This window comes from Clupea harengus, chromosome 3 (assembly GCF_900700415.2).
Source record: "Clupea harengus chromosome 3, Ch_v2.0.2, whole genome shotgun sequence".
Taxonomy (NCBI): Eukaryota; Metazoa; Chordata; class Actinopteri; order Clupeiformes; family Clupeidae; genus Clupea; species Clupea harengus.
The window spans coordinates 23,130,919-23,146,140 of record NC_045154.1 but is presented as its reverse complement, the minus strand read 5'-3'; the positions used below and the strand labels follow the sequence as shown (position 1 = coordinate 23,146,140).

The following is a 15,222-nucleotide window of genomic DNA, read 5'->3' as shown; positions in this document are numbered from 1 at the left end:
GTGTGTGTGTGTGTGTGTGTGTGTGTGTGTGTGTGTGTGTGTGTGTGTGTGTGTGTGTGTGTGTGTGTGTGTGTGTGTGTGTGTGTGAAGGTCTACACAGTGGGTCCAGATTATGCCCATGCTGAGGCTCGGAAGTCCCCTGCCCTGGATGGAAAGGTGGAGAGAGACAGTGAAGGGAAGGAGATTCGCTACCCCGTCATGCTCACTGCCATGGAGAAGCTTGTGGCTCGCAAAGTGTGCCTTGCATTCAAAGTAAGCCTCACCAACCAGCCTTTGAAACCACTTCTCCCTGGTCAACACTATGTCAACATCTATTGACTGGCTGTGCTTCGGTTTGATCCACATTGTCCGTCCCCACAGCAAACGGTGTGCGGTTTTGACCTCCTCCGAGCAAACGGCCATTCCTTTGTGTGCGATGTCAACGGTTTCAGCTTTGTCAAAAACTCCATGAAGTACTACGATGATTGTGCCAAAGTTCTTGGGTAGGTGAGGCTGTCTCTGTCGATGTGAAGAATGTTCATCATGTGTTATGTTCATGTGTATAATCCACACAGATTTTGAGTGTGGTCACATGCCACACTCTCCTGATTGCTGTAATCAGTAGAGATTGCCCATGGTTATTAACTCCAACAGTGTACAGCTGACGGCATACAACTACATCGATTTTGTGAAGATTGTACATTAGTTTAATTGCTTGACCTTAGTTGTCAAGGATTAACCTTAACCTTGTCCTTAGACTTTGCCTTAGAGTGTTCATGTCTCATGACCGTGTTATTTGAAATTACGAACACAGAATAAGCAAAGCAGTTAGATAAAAATGCAAATCGGAGAGGGTTCTGTTTGAAGTGCTCCACTGCAAATTGCATTAATTCCTTCCTTCCTTTTTGAGTAACTCTTTCATCATTTAATACCAGGCTACAAACCAAGAAAAAGGAAGAGATTTCAGATTACAGATACACTTTACAGTTGCTGTTCCGTGTTTTAAACACGATGACTATACAGTATTTAATTTGGTGACTATTCATTTTAGAGACCAAACTTGGAAGCTGTGGTCATTCTGTGCTGATTGGTGAAATAGTTTTACAGAAACCGAAATTCAAAAGAAAATGTGGAATGTGTACAGACTGTGATTTCCCCCTCAGGAACATGATCATGCGGGAACTGGCCCCTCAGTTTCACATCCCCTGGTCAATCCCGATGGAGGCCGAGGACATCCCGATAGTTCCCACTACCTCAGGAACCATGTGAGTGCCTTTAGAACCTTCGCCTTTAGGACCTGATCCACTACACCAAGTGCTGTTATATTGTTTCCACACTAATTTAATTAGAGACATACAGTTTGTTTCCTTCAGTATTATAAGGGCGAAGATTCTCACCTCCCATGTTGAATGTGTGAGCAGAAAATATCTTCACTGAACCCACCCAGGGTCATTTACGTCAGACAGTTAAGGCTGGTGTTAAACGTAAATATCTACTGTCATGAATCCAGCTAGTCTCCCATAAAGGACAGCTATTACCATTGCAACGGAGTAGAGCTAATTCTCCACATTTAACGTGCTTGTGGTTGCTGCAGGCCTCCTAGCTTGCTTTGTAAACAGCAGCTCAGATCCTCCCCCTCTCCTCTCCTCCTCCCCCCCTCTCCTGCTCCTCCTCCCTCCACAGGATGGAGCTACGCTGTGTCATAGCCGTTATCCGGCACGGAGACCGCACACCCAAACAGAAGATGAAGATGGAAGTGCGGAATCCCCTGTGAGTGGTCTCCTCGCTCACACCTTCACTGTCACACTTCTGCCATTTCATGAGTCTGGAAATCCCCCATTCCTAGGGTTGCGCCAAAGCAGTTGTTCTCTGTTTACTACACGTTTATGGCGATGCATAATTTGAGCTGTACTGTACAGGTAAGAGATGGCTTTGGTAGCCCTGCATAACTAGAAACTGTTTGCAGGTTCTTTGACCTTTTTGAGAAGTATGGTGGGTACAAGTCTGGGAAGCTGAAATTGAAAAAGCCAAAGCAACTTCAGGTGAGGACATTTGGTCTGATGCCATTTCAATAAATGTTGTCTACTGAGTGGTGAGGGGAACATAAATCTTTAAAAAATACATTTTAGCTATTATAAAACCTTATAAAACCTTAGAAAACCTTACAAAACTGTGTTTTTAGGAGGTTCTAGATATTGCCCGACAGCTGCTGGTCGACATTGGACAGCACACTGACTGTGAGATCGAGGAAAAGAAGTCTAAACTGGAGCAGCTCAAGACCGTTCTGGAGATGTGAGTACGCAGTGAGCTTGCCATTCACCTGGACCATGAGCACACACTGTCTCTTTGCCACAGTACACAGAAATCCAGTCAGCATCTTCACCAAGTATATAGAACTAGCCTCTCGACCCTGCCCCAAGGAACCCACAATAATACATGGTTTTGGTCTCGTCGGTCCTTTGATGTCCGTTAATGAAGTTATCAAAATCAAAGCCAGTGGGAGATCAAAGCATGCAGTGTTGTGGGAGCCTAAGGAACAGGTCTGATAAATGCAGGTTTAAACAGGTTATGGACAGACAGCTGCAGTGTATTAATTGGGTTGAATGGTTTCATAACAATAACATCACAGTTCTCATAACGTCACCTCTCTGCAGATGCTGCAGTACTCAATTCACTTGATCATGTCACTCGGTCCTGAGCACATGCTTTGCTTTGAAATGTGTTTTCCACCCATGACTAGCTAGCCTTGGTGCATTTTTATAACGTACCACCTTAGAGGTTGGTCTTAAAATAAAGTCATAATACACATCTGGTTTGGTTAAAAATTTTGTTTGAAAAATAAGTACCTGCACACCTGCTACATTCTCTCTCTGTATTCTGACAAGCCTGACAAACCCCATGTGGAAGGTTGCAATATAAAGGGAGCATGTAGTAAGTGTTCAGGTACTTACACCTTTTAAACTTTTGGATGTAGACATATTGTGACCATGTATGAGTTAAACTTGATTAGGGTTTAAATCTAGCTTTAGTTGTTGCATATGATATAAGCATTAATTGTATTGTACAGTGACTTGGAGACAGATAGAAAATTGATATGTCACTGGTTAAACAGTAGCCAGTAGCCAAGTTTGCTGTAGCCAAGAATGCCAGTACATTATCAGAGGCATGAGACCGAGAACACCAGCTGTTATTGTATGTACTTTAACTGTGTCTGTATCTCCCAAGTGCTTCGGGTTCTTACTGCCCATCCTTTTTTCTCTCTCTTTCCTTCCACCTTCCCTCCCTCCTTCCCTGTTTCTCTCTCCAAAGGGAATCCAGCGTGAATGACAATCAGTACGCACCCTTTTTGTTCCTGTCTTTATTTTTCCTAGCACCATAACACCCCACCGCCTTTAACCACTACAATCCCTGTGACGTACTGACATTTCAAGTAGAGGCCTTCAACTAAGAGCAGTGCCCTTAGAGATAATGTGCAACAGAGGCCCCCGAGGAGGGGGGAGATTTAACGCAATCTATGTGGCGCCTTGTCTGCACCACTCCTGTGTGTGCTGTCATGTGCATGAAACCCTGGGAGTGTCCCTAATCTCTCACTCTTTCTTCTCACCCTTCTCACTCCTCTCGTACTGCTGACAAAACCTACACACATGTATGTTATGCTACTTTGAACAATAGAGTCAGTGGAGTCAATGAACAGGTCTTAACCTGAATTTGGCCCGTCCTCCATTAGGTATGAAGACGTGTTCACGTAACCAGGCTTAGGTAGGCAGGCATTAGGGAGTAGAATGACCGTATAGACAAAAGACTGCAGATCAGAAGAGTGCACAACAAAGGCCAGATCCTTGTCAGACTTGTCCTTTTTGTCAGACTTTATCATGCTTGTTACTTCGTTTAGTCAGTCTGTAAGGGTAGTTTTGTTGTTAAACGTGTTAAAACGTTGTTGATTCAGGATGGGGAAACCTGTTAGTCTTTTAAGAGCAAGTTCTGAGTGAGTAGTAGCCCTGTTTAACATACAGTGCTTCCATGCTCAGGATCCTCTTAAAGGAGAAAATCACATTTCCCCCCCTTCCCATGACAGGGATGCCTAGCTACTCTTTTTCGTGCTGCCTCTCGTGAAGTGGAATGCATGGCATCTGCCAAGTAGTCTCATCACTTCATCATGTCTACCTCACACCCTCCAAACAAATATACTGAGGTGATCCAATTGTTATTGCTATGCCTTTTCAAAGACTCCCTCCACAGTAAAGGGGTCATAATTCTACAGAGACTATTTGCCCTCCCTGGTGGTTTCATCTTACATGCCATTAAAGCCTGTCGTATTCTGCAGGATTGCTCTGGCATGGCACACATGAAACGGATTAACACCCGAGCAGCCAGGAAAAGGTCACCCAGGCACATGTTTCCAGAAACATGACAATGCTGGCAAGCACTCGTAGCCATGAAGCTTTATGAGACTGAAACAAACAAACAGACAGGGGTTCAGTTCAACGGATTGTGCCCTTTGGTTGTGAACCACAGTAGATTGTATGTGGAATGGCAGCAGGGTTGTTATGTTGTTGTCCTCCTCGTGGTTTCCGGGCTCCTAATGTGTCGTGGTCTTCCTGCAGGTACGGCCATTTCTCAGGGATTAACAGGAAGGTTCAGCTGACGTACCTGCCCAACGGCCAACTCAAAGCCTCCAGTGAGGAAGAGGGTACGGCCATCCTCTCAAGATGTAGTAGAATTACTCGACCCTGTTTGCGAAAGACAAATGATGATGTTCAAATAATTTCATAAGATTGCATAAGAAATGTTTTTTTTATCACAGTCGATATCTAAGATACATTTCTGGTCACCCTTAAGCCTTGTGCAACACATCCATTAAACATACAATAGCACTTTTAAGTGTTTCTGCATCATTGTTCCTAATTCACACCATAACCCAACAGTCCATGTGATGTGAACTGTACCTCAGCATCCATGAGTATATGGTTCATTTTATACCTTTCCCCCTGCAGACTCTGAGAGAGACGGTCCGTCCCTGCTGCTGGTGCTGAAGTGGGGGGGCGAGCTGACCCCCGCAGGCAGGGTGCAGGCTGAGGAGCTCGGCAGGGCCTTCCGCTGCATGTACCCCGGAGGACAAGGTACTGTGCCCTGCACCCAGTGATATCAGCACAGTGTATCAGTGCAATACAGTGACTAGCGTATCAGAGTGTATCAGTGCAATACAGTGACTAGCATATCAGAGTGTATCAGTGCAATACAGTGACTAGCATATCAGAGTGTATCGGTGCACTGCAGTGACTAGCATATCGGAGTGTATCAGTGCACTGCAGTGACTAGCATATCGGAGTGTATCAGTGCACTCCAGTGACTGGCGTATCAGAGTGTATCAGTGCACTCCAGTGCTAAAGTGCAGGAGACACAGACGTACAGTCCCAGGTGTTAGAGACACTGGTTCTTTGTATCGCACACTCTGCCCTCATTAGGCACGTGGCCGAGTGAGGTGGACGTTAGTCATTGGTACAGTATCTAGATAGCATTCTATACCATCCCAGGTCCACCTTTAATGGGTTTATTAGATATAGAGAAGGTTATTAAAAATGCCGTTTTTGAATATCTAAAATAACATTGATGTGACATTTATGTATAGGACACATCGCAGACACAAGGTATAAAAATACTTACCGTAGTTTTTTGGTATTAAAATGATTGAATTTTTGGTTTAAAGGCTTATTTTTAAGCTGCAAACGCGTGAAGTGCCATTGCAGAGAACGTTGCATGTCTTGTCGTGTCTTGTTGTGGTTACTACAGTATTTTATGAAGTGGGGGCAGAAACTATTTGGTCACTAATCTCCTCGTGTCCCATACATTCCATCTGTTCCTCCTAACAGATTTATCTCCATTCTTCATGTTCACACCTGTGGTATGACGTGTTTTGTTTTAATTTCTTTAGAGTAAAAACAGTCTATTAATGAACTAGCAGGATTTTGATGTTTTGTAACGTTTCAGTTCAAATAAAGCTGTTTTTGTGTCGGCTGTAGGCCTAACATGTATTTTGTCCCAAAAATATTTAGTCTTTACATTTAATCTATAATATTTGCATTTCTCATCTGTATTATGGCTATATGAGTAGTGTGCGACTGTACATGTTTACCTGTTTGGCTAATGTAAACGTCCCTCTTTTTTTTTTTTTTTTTTCTCTTCATAACATTGATTGTGCCTCTTTTTTTGCATGTCATTTGAGAGCTCCTGATATGCATGTTAGCATAAATATGACCGCTTAAAGTGTGCAGTTCTTCACACAATGTATATAGTATATCACTGCCTATGTGGCACAGTGCCTTGTACTTGTCACATTTGCTTAATATTATTCACCTTGCTTTTCACTGAAATAATATGGAAAGACTTAATATGGTAATAAGTCTTGCAGGGCAGAAACTAAAAAGAAATGCATTTTGTTGGAGTCCGTCTCTATGAGAAACAAGCAAACAGTTTGCTTGCAGAATGCATGTTTGAGGCCAAGCCCAGTATGCTTCAGGGGGGGGTCTTGCCCACTTTGCAGTCCCCTACTGTAACACACCTTAAAAAAAATTCAGCATTGGTCTCAAATCACCTTTTTTTCTGTCACTGTGGAAAAGGCGCTTGTTCACTTTTCCTTTTCTCCTTCCACCTTTTGAACGATAAACTAGATGGTAACCGCAAGGCCCTTGGCTGTGAATCCCCTATTGACTGTGGTAAGAAGGGCTTTGGACGTTGTGCTTATCATTAACAACCCGGGCTGTGGCTTCCCACACCATGGCTTTGCCCTAAACCTCAGCACTCACCAACCCTAACTGCCGCCATCTGTGTCCCATCATCTTTGATGCTGTGTTTTTTTTTCTGCTTTGGAGTGGATTGCAAGAAGGGCCTTGGACAGAAGAACGACTCAAACCCAAAGTGGTGACTGACGAGCATTAGTGGGATTGTTCCAATGACTGTAAAAAAGCACTGTTTGCTGTCATTGACCTGTTAGTTGTCTAGATCAACCCTTGCATGACTATCTAATGTAGCAGTGTTCTTATTCATGATACCGTCCCATATCTACCAAGTTTTTGTTTTTGAATGTCTTGGCTCATGTTTTTAGTTCTGGGTCTCTTATCCTCTTTGTTATGCTGCAAATGGTCTGCAAATACTAACATAATATAACACCCGTTTGTTGTACTTTGAACAAATGCTAGAAAATGAAGGTCATGTTATGTACTTTTTTATTTTATTTACACGTTTTTTTTGTTACTTTACATGAATCCGGATCATCTTTGTGAGTTACATGCACATACAAGTCTCCTTTAATTCAATCATTATGAAAATTGAAATATTTCAAATGTGTTTACTGTAATTTGTAGAATCTCAGCTTACTGTTGCCACTATGGGAAGGAATGAGCTCCTAGAGGAGCTTGTCTCAGACAGCGACCTCTGCCCCCCTTTGTGTGGACTGGACTGACCGGAGACAAATAGTGTGTGTCTGAAACATGCGTGTCTTTTGTGTTGCTAGGTGATTACGCTGGCTTCCCTGGCTGTGGCCTGCTGCGGTTGCATAGCACATACCGCCATGACCTCAAGATCTATGCCTCAGACGAGGGCCGTGTGCAGATGACCGCCGCCGCTTTTGCCAAGGTAATGCTGTCTGAGAAGGAGCTGTGCTTCTGTGAGCAGTGTTGATGAAGTTAATGTGTGACATTATGCCAAAGGGACCCCTGTTGGGCACCACTTTACATGTCCTGAAAACACTTTTCTTAAGCCTGACGTCTGATGTAGAGTATGTGCATACCGATTTTAGTTTTTTGTTTTACATTGATAGATTCAGTCACTCAGCTAAGACATACGTAGGTACACACCTCCTAACACACACCGTTAAACCTTGCACTGTCTGAGTGAGTGTGTTAGTGTATGAGTGAGTATTTTTGGGGAAATGTACTATGTGAGTGAGTATTTGGGCAAAATGTACAATGTTAATATGCTTTAATTTAAAGTGTTTCTTAATCATGTCTGGATTGGAAATGCCTTTTACAGACGTTTCTTTGTAGGCATGTGATTTGGTTTAAAGTGGCACTGAATCATGTCTGGAATCCTAATGGAAATTCATGTTAACGGCTCTTTCTGCGGGCTGCAGGGTCTGCTGGCCCTCGAGGGTGAGCTGACGCCCATCCTGGTGCAGATGGTGAAGAGTGCCAACATGAACGGCCTGCTGGACAGCGACAGCGACTCGCTCACCGACTGCCAGCAGCGCGTCAAAGCTCATCTGCACGAGATCATGCAGCGAGAGCGGGACTTCACCGAGGAGGATTACGAAAAGGTGGAGCCGCATGGCCAGTGTGTCCAGTCATTCCCGTTTTGGGCTTAATGAAGACATTCTTACAAAAAATAGTGCAATAATGAGTGGTAATAAGTTGTAATAAATTAAGTATGTAATAATGGTAATACTGATTATGATAATAACAATAACAACAACAATAATAACAACAACAACAATAATAACAATAAAAATGAATAATGGAATCAACAAAATGTATCTTGTGTTGGCACTGTTGAGTGCAGTCAGTGAAACATGTTGTAATATGTTGTGTCTGTTTCTGTGTGATAAATGACTCCCTATCTGTTCTCTTTCTTTTGCCCCAGCTGGCCCCTACAGACAGCTCCTCTCTCATGAACTCCATGAAGCTCATAGGGAACCCAGTGAAGACCTGTGACCTGGTCTATGCCTTAATCCAGAGTCTCACACGCCAAATTCGCAGGAAACTGGAGGATCCCAAATCTGCAAGTGAGCTCTCAGCCACTGGTCCTGTGTGTCCAGTTAGCATAGTTTGCTGTTGCTACAAAATCCCTTTTTGAAACGCAGAAGTTGCCGTCAGCTTCTTTGCTAACAGCCCTAGCTTTCGAAGCACTGCTTTGTATCAAGGTCGTATCAAGGTCAGTTGGTTCTCACCTTTCTCGTCCTCTGTCCCCCTCTCCTGTGGTCCATCTGTCAGACCTGCAGCTGTACCACAGTGAGACCCTGGAGCTGATGCTGCAGCGCTGGTCCAAGCTGGAGCGGGACTTCCGCACCAAGAGCGGGCGCTACGACATCAGCAAGATCCCCGACATTTACGACTGCATCAAGTACGACTCGCAGCACAACGCCTCTCTGGGCCTGGAGGATACGCTGGACCTCTTCCGCTTGTCCAGGGCCCTGGCGGACATCATCATCCCCCAGGTACATCATCCCCTAGGGTCAGGGTTTTGGTGTCCCTATCTCAAGGTGCTTTGGGGACATGCTTCAGCTCTATTGTGTTCGCTGTGCAGGAGTACGGCATCACCAAGCCAGAGAAGCTTGACATCGCCAGCGCCTACTGCCTGCCCCTGATGAAGAAGATTCAGTTGGATCTGCAGAGGACCCACGAGGATGAGGCTGTTAACAAGCTTCACCCGCTGTGAGCATCTTTGCATGTCTGCACCAATACATCTCTCTCTCTCTCTCTCTTTCTCTCTCTCTTTCTCTCTCTCTCTCTCTCTCTCTCTCTGTATTTGTATTTGTTTGGGGATGTTAGTGGTAGAGTATCTGACTGCATCATCACACCTGTGCTTCTGGGTTTGGTCAGTGGGAGTACACACTTGCTTTCATCTAAATCCGTTAGCAGAGAATCAGTGTGACAGACCAGAAAAGATCATTTCACATTGATCAAAGAGAGTTCAAATTACATACTCGACATTAATGAAAGTGCTTAGTGGGACCTCTGGAGGTTATATAATGTGAGAGTGTGTCTAACTTAAGAAGGAGTGAGTGAGACTGTGAGATCGTTTGATCGATTGGAGCTGAACCCCCGTGAGTGATCAGGCTATGTCTTTCATCCCCTCTGGTGGTTCAGGTACTCGCGAGGCGTGATGTCTCCGGGTCGGCATGTCCGGACCCGCCTCTACTTCACTAGCGAGAGCCACGTGCACTCCCTGCTCAACATCTTCCGCTACGGTGGCCTGCTGAGCGTAAGTCACGTAAGTCACTGACTAATGGAGCAAACAAAACATCCTGAAGTCCCCATAACTAAAGGTCTGACTGTGTGTGTGTGTGTGTGTGTGTGTGTGACAGGAGGAGAAAGATGAGCAGTGGAGACAGGCCATGGATTACCTCGGTGCTGTGTCTGAGCTCAATTACATGACTCAGATTGTCATAATGCTGTACGAAGATAACAACAAGGTGAGTTATCCATCTTTCCCTGTCCTGCAGCCTGGCTTTGGAGCACCTCATTGCTTTTTATGGCCCCCATCTGCCACTGATCTTGTTTTTGAATTCATTTGTGTGCGTGTGTGTGCGTTTGTGTGCGTGTGTGTGTGCGTGTGTTTGTGCGTGTGTTTGTGCGTGTGTGTGTGTGTGGTCCTGGACAGGATCCATCCTCTGAGGAGCGCTTCCATGTTGAGCTGCACTTCAGCCCCGGAGTGAAAGGGGCAGAGGATGAAGAGAAAGCCCCCATGGGCTTTGGCTTCCGTCCAGCTTCATCCGAGGTGAGTCTTGTGTGTGTTTGTTTGTTTGTTCGTTTGCCTTTGCTTGTGGATTGCAGTACAAAAACACAAGCTGCTGCTGCGGTGTTTGATCCGGTTCCTGTAGAATAACGCGAAGCAGACAGACCCGGGAAGCTTAGAGGACCTGTCCCAGGATGAACCGGACAGGGCAGCACCCTCTGAACCCATCAGCATCCTGAAGAAGTCTCCACTGATTCGGAGCAGGAAGACTGGCTCCATGGAGGTACAGACACAACCATGTTCCTGTGAAGGGCAAAGTCCAACTCTGTATCTGCATTAGCAAAGGGCCATTGTCGTTATCAGTGTTTGTGTTATCTCTGAGTAGGCGTGTGCTCACCAATGTTCCCATGTCTTTAATGCAGACTCCCGGTGCCTCCACTTTGTGTTATTATTGTTGCCTATGTTTTATGTCAGCTTTGAGTAACTGTGTTATATGTCCATTGACGTGTATGTTCTCTCTCTCTGTGTGTGTGTGTGTGTGTGTGTCTCTGTGTGTGTGTGTGTGTGTGTGTGTCTCTCTCTCTCTGTGTGTGTGTGTGTGTGTGTGTGTGTGTGTGTGTGTGTGTGTGTGTGTGTGTGTGTGTCTCTCTCTCTCTCTCTCTCTCTCTCTCTCTCTCTCTCTCTCTCTCTCTCTCTCTCTCTCTCTCTCTCTCTCTCTCTCTCTCTCTCTCTCTGTCTCTGTGTGTGTGTGTGTGTCTGTGTATTTGGGCATGTCACTGACTCCGCAGGTTCTCTCAGAAAGCTCCTCCACCTCCTCCTCGCGGGGGTCATCCTATCGCCTGTTCCCCTCCTGCTCCCATCAGTCCCCAGAGATCAAGACCAGTGGCCTTGGTGGGTGTCACCTTTCATCCCCCCCCCCCCCCCCCCCCCCTCTTTCGCTCCCTCTTTCTCCATTAGCTGGACCAAAGTTCCCCTCACAGTCACTATAACTGGCAGCATGAGCCGCCTCGCCAGGTCCAGTGAAAGTGAATAGTGTCTGGGCATGGATGACTACGCAGCCGTGTCGGTGGCACGGCACCAGTGACGTGGTCACGAGCTCCACTGTAGGCTCTCAGTGCTGGAGGTCAGAATGGAGTTGAGGGTAGAGCTGGGAATATCCGTCCCCCTTGCCAGCTGTGAGCTAAATAAGGGAGCTGGCCACCTCCCAAGGTTCTATTCCTGTATTATCTCTCCTACATTGGCCCATTCTCAACTTGTTTGGGGGAACTTTTTACTTCTGCCGACATAGGACTGTCAGCTGCTTGGTTTCCGATGGCAACAGATCTTAGCGATATTTGCGCTCGGCTACTGTACAATTCCGTTGTGGCCAGGTTGCAGACAGTTTGCCATCCGTTGGCTGTAAAACGTTGTGCCTGACGGGCTTTGTTGAGAGTAAATTTGAAGGTGTTGGAATGTGCTGACGTCATGGGGGAATGCGTTCCGGTCTGATGTTTGCCACTGTATCTACGTAATCTCTCCATCCTAAATAGCAGCTTCATCTGAGCAGCTAGGTCAGAGAGCTTAATGAAATGTGTGTGAGCTTTCCATTAATACTTAACATTTATGGGCTCTGAATGTCTAACAGAAGCAAGCATTTAAAGCTCACATTTATTCTCTTAGGATATTCAGGTGTGTTAACTACGGGACAGTTGGGTTCCTCCTAACAACTGTTTATGTGTCTGCTAAAACTCTCTCTCACATACACACACTAATAGACACACCCCTCAGCTACACTCCCATCCATTTACACCCTCACACAAACACAAGCATTCACATACACCGATACATACAAGCCCTTGCATGAAAAAACACCCTCATGCAAAAGTGTACACACACACACACACACAGTCACACACACAGTCACACACACACACACACACACACACACACACAGTCACACACCCAGGCAGACCAACACATAGCAACATGCCACTGTGCTTAAGACAGGCACAGGTGGAGCCTGACTTGTGTGTGATGTTAGATCACAAAGCACCCATAAGCACCCCCCCCCTGGGACACAGGGACTTAAATCACTGAGGCAAGGACTGCATGTCTGGTGGTGAGAACTAACTTAACACCCCTGCCCCCCCCCCCCCCCCCCCCCCCTCCTCTCCCTCCCCCCCAACCCGTGGCTCTTCCATACAGGGAGTCTGTTCCCGGGCCTCTTCAGCGCTGCTGGCCTGGGAGCGTCCTGCAGCGCCCCCAACCTCAGCGACCTTGGGCGCGTGCACCGGAACCCCCGTGCAGATGGTACGTCCTCCCCGCCACCCCGTCACACCTGAGGATTAGTCCTGTCTAGACTCCTGTCTAGATGGTCAAGATTCTTCCCATACCGATGCCCCTATAAAACATTATTACTGATCAGTGGGGTCTGTTTTCCACAGATATCTAACACCTTCCGTGACGTAGCCCTATTTACATCACACTTGGACCAGTATGATGTAACATTAACACCATTTTGATACTTTTGTCTTTAGTTAACTCTAACTCTAATCCTCACTCTAGTTTGTGTGTATGTACAAAGTATCAATGTGCAATGTTACACAGTACTTGATTGAATATTTAAGTTATATAAAGGGCTATGTGATATGAAATGAAGACAGAGATTCTCTATCTGGAGGCCCAGGATGACGGATACTAGGAGCATCAGGTTCCTCTACTTCCTATCTGCCTAGATCCCAAACTGCCAACATCAGCCCCCCTGCTGCCACACTGTAGCATCCTCTCTGTGCCTCTCCAGTCTCCTTCTCCAATAGTTGCCCATAGCTCCCGGTTCTAAGGACCTCTGGTCCACTGGTGCCATGTAATCACTTGGCACAGCTGGGGCCTTTTCCCCTCCAATCCTTCCATCTATAATCCCGCCACTTAAACCACTGCAAGCCTTGGATTAACTTTCTTCTCTGCCCACAAAACACTCACCTCAGTGTAAACCCTTACACGCGCTCGATCAACCCCAACAAACCCAAAGTTTCCGTTCTGACCACCCAGCCTACCCCTATAAGGCCACTTCCTTTTTTTTAAATAACCTTTGTTAATTTCTGGTAATTAAGCCTTAGAAAACCTAGTGGCCTTACTGTATAGCTGATTACTGTGATGTTGCAACTGGTGTTGTTAGTCCCGTTCACACTACCCAGACGGGTTTAGAGAGAAGTGGGTTATCCTGTTCACAGTCAAGAACACTTTTCGAGGCAGGTCTCCACTAAACTAACTGGTGTATGAGTGGGATCACTTGATTATGACCACTTGAAGTCCTAATTAAGGGGCTAGGGGGTTGTTTTAAAAACCTGCGCGTACCTCTGCTTTGGTTGCCTGTCCCCCTCGGGAGGCTACAGGGCATGGTGTGTTATTTTTCAGACCAGGCACACTCACTTGCACTAACAGAAAGAGATCACAAACTGTGCATGGGAGTGCATCGGTTTACCCTCAGCAATTCTGTCACCTTCAGAATTTGGATTTCACTCTCAGCACAACGTTTCTCAGTGAAGCAGTTGATGTCAGGCAATATTTCAGTATTTCATAACACACTGAAACACACTGTAGATTATGAAACAAAGAATTGATTTAGTCATGGATAAATGGCTTAAAGGCTACTGATCCCTCATTCGTAATCTTAATTCTTGATATGTACCCACTCAGGGAATAGTTGTGTTGCTATACATTTAGTGGAGGCAGTGTTCTGCACTGGATTTTGTGTTGTGGTAGAAGGCAGTTAATTTGGAAATATGTTAGCCTTTTTCATTTAGACTGTCAGCTAATGGTTTTTAGATAGCTTTCACTTCCATGTCCCAGTACGCTATCTGTTGAGAGTTTAATATACTGTATTTTGTGCAATGTCAACCTTGTCCACCAGGTGTCACTGTGCTTCAAAGGAAGAGAAAGGCGAAATGAAATACTGCCATGTCATGGTATTGGGTTCAGTTCAGAGGACAGACTCCCTTACTTGCCAGCAAGCTGAATTCCGATTATGTTTTTCTCTTTGCTTTGAATGTGCTGTTTACATTGATCAAATCAACACATGGAAAACTGAGTTTTAAAGACAGGTTGTGCTATATGTTGTTTTATGCCTGTTAGTTAATTCAATGGGTTGGTGTCAATTACCAGTTTTAAGTTATAGATTATATATGAAATACTGGGATGTACCTGTGCCCTTGACTCCCATTGGTCTTGTCTGTTGAAAGGTTAAAATGAGAGACCAGTTTCTCAACTGATATCAAAATCTGTTTTGACAAAGAGAGTTTTCCATTGTGCTTTGTCCTTCATTCCATACCATCCTTTTAGCCATTGATCTCATTCAGCACACACACACACACACTAGTGTTGCATACATTCATAGTCCCCAACACCATACACACACACACACACACACACACAAATGGACATACTTTAAGGCAGACATACTCCTTCCAATGCTGTGTCAGTAACACCAGTTGCCTCTTTTATCTCCTCAGAATTGTTCTCTATGCCGGCAGTAAAGAGATTTTCTGTGTCATATGCCAGGCATCCGACTAACGGTATGTCTGTTGTTTTCTAGTTCCTCCTGCCCTTCCTCCGTTCACCCCTGCCTTGCATGCCCACTGGAGGAGAGCATCTTTCGATCTCTCCGTTGTGATTACTTTGTGGCATAATTGTGGTTCACTCAGACAGCTGTTTTATTTCCAGAACCTTCTCCTCACCATGACCTTTTCCCCCCATTTCACCACCTTCCTAAATTACTCTAATTCACTTGTGCTTTTTGGACTCAATGGTGGAAATGCC

At 45.4% G+C, this 15,222-nt stretch overlaps 1 protein-coding gene across 12 annotated transcripts in view; it reads left to right on the top strand.

Annotated features, from left to right (window-relative positions):
* ppip5k1b (diphosphoinositol pentakisphosphate kinase 1b) overlaps positions 1–15,222 on the top strand; it is a 30,495-nt gene that overhangs the window by 7,540 nt on the left and 7,733 nt on the right. For 2 of the 12 annotated variants that reach the window (XM_031565050.1, XM_042707185.1), the window contains 21 exons: positions 91–252; positions 361–482; positions 1,143–1,244; positions 1,663–1,749; positions 1,946–2,021; positions 2,162–2,271; positions 3,289–3,312; positions 4,584–4,669; positions 4,974–5,099; positions 7,490–7,611; positions 8,108–8,290; positions 8,614–8,755; positions 8,964–9,187; positions 9,277–9,404; positions 9,831–9,963; positions 10,058–10,165; positions 10,354–10,470; positions 10,574–10,711; positions 11,217–11,319; positions 12,613–12,717; positions 14,916–14,978. In XM_031565050.1, the coding sequence (XP_031420910.1) occupies positions 91–252; positions 361–482; positions 1,143–1,244; positions 1,663–1,749; positions 1,946–2,021; positions 2,162–2,271; positions 3,289–3,312; positions 4,584–4,669; positions 4,974–5,099; positions 7,490–7,611; positions 8,108–8,290; positions 8,614–8,755; positions 8,964–9,187; positions 9,277–9,404; positions 9,831–9,963; positions 10,058–10,165; positions 10,354–10,470; positions 10,574–10,711; positions 11,217–11,319; positions 12,613–12,717; positions 14,916–14,978 (2,461 nt within the window). The remainder of the gene's footprint in view (positions 1–90; positions 253–360; positions 483–1,142; positions 1,245–1,662; positions 1,750–1,945; positions 2,022–2,161; positions 2,272–3,288; positions 3,313–4,583; positions 4,670–4,973; positions 5,100–7,489; positions 7,612–8,107; positions 8,291–8,613; positions 8,756–8,963; positions 9,188–9,276; positions 9,405–9,830; positions 9,964–10,057; positions 10,166–10,353; positions 10,471–10,573; positions 10,712–11,216; positions 11,320–12,612; positions 12,718–14,915; positions 14,979–15,222) is intronic. The other 10 variants (XM_031565053.1, XM_031565051.1, XM_031565052.1 and 7 more) reach the window with 10 other exon arrangements.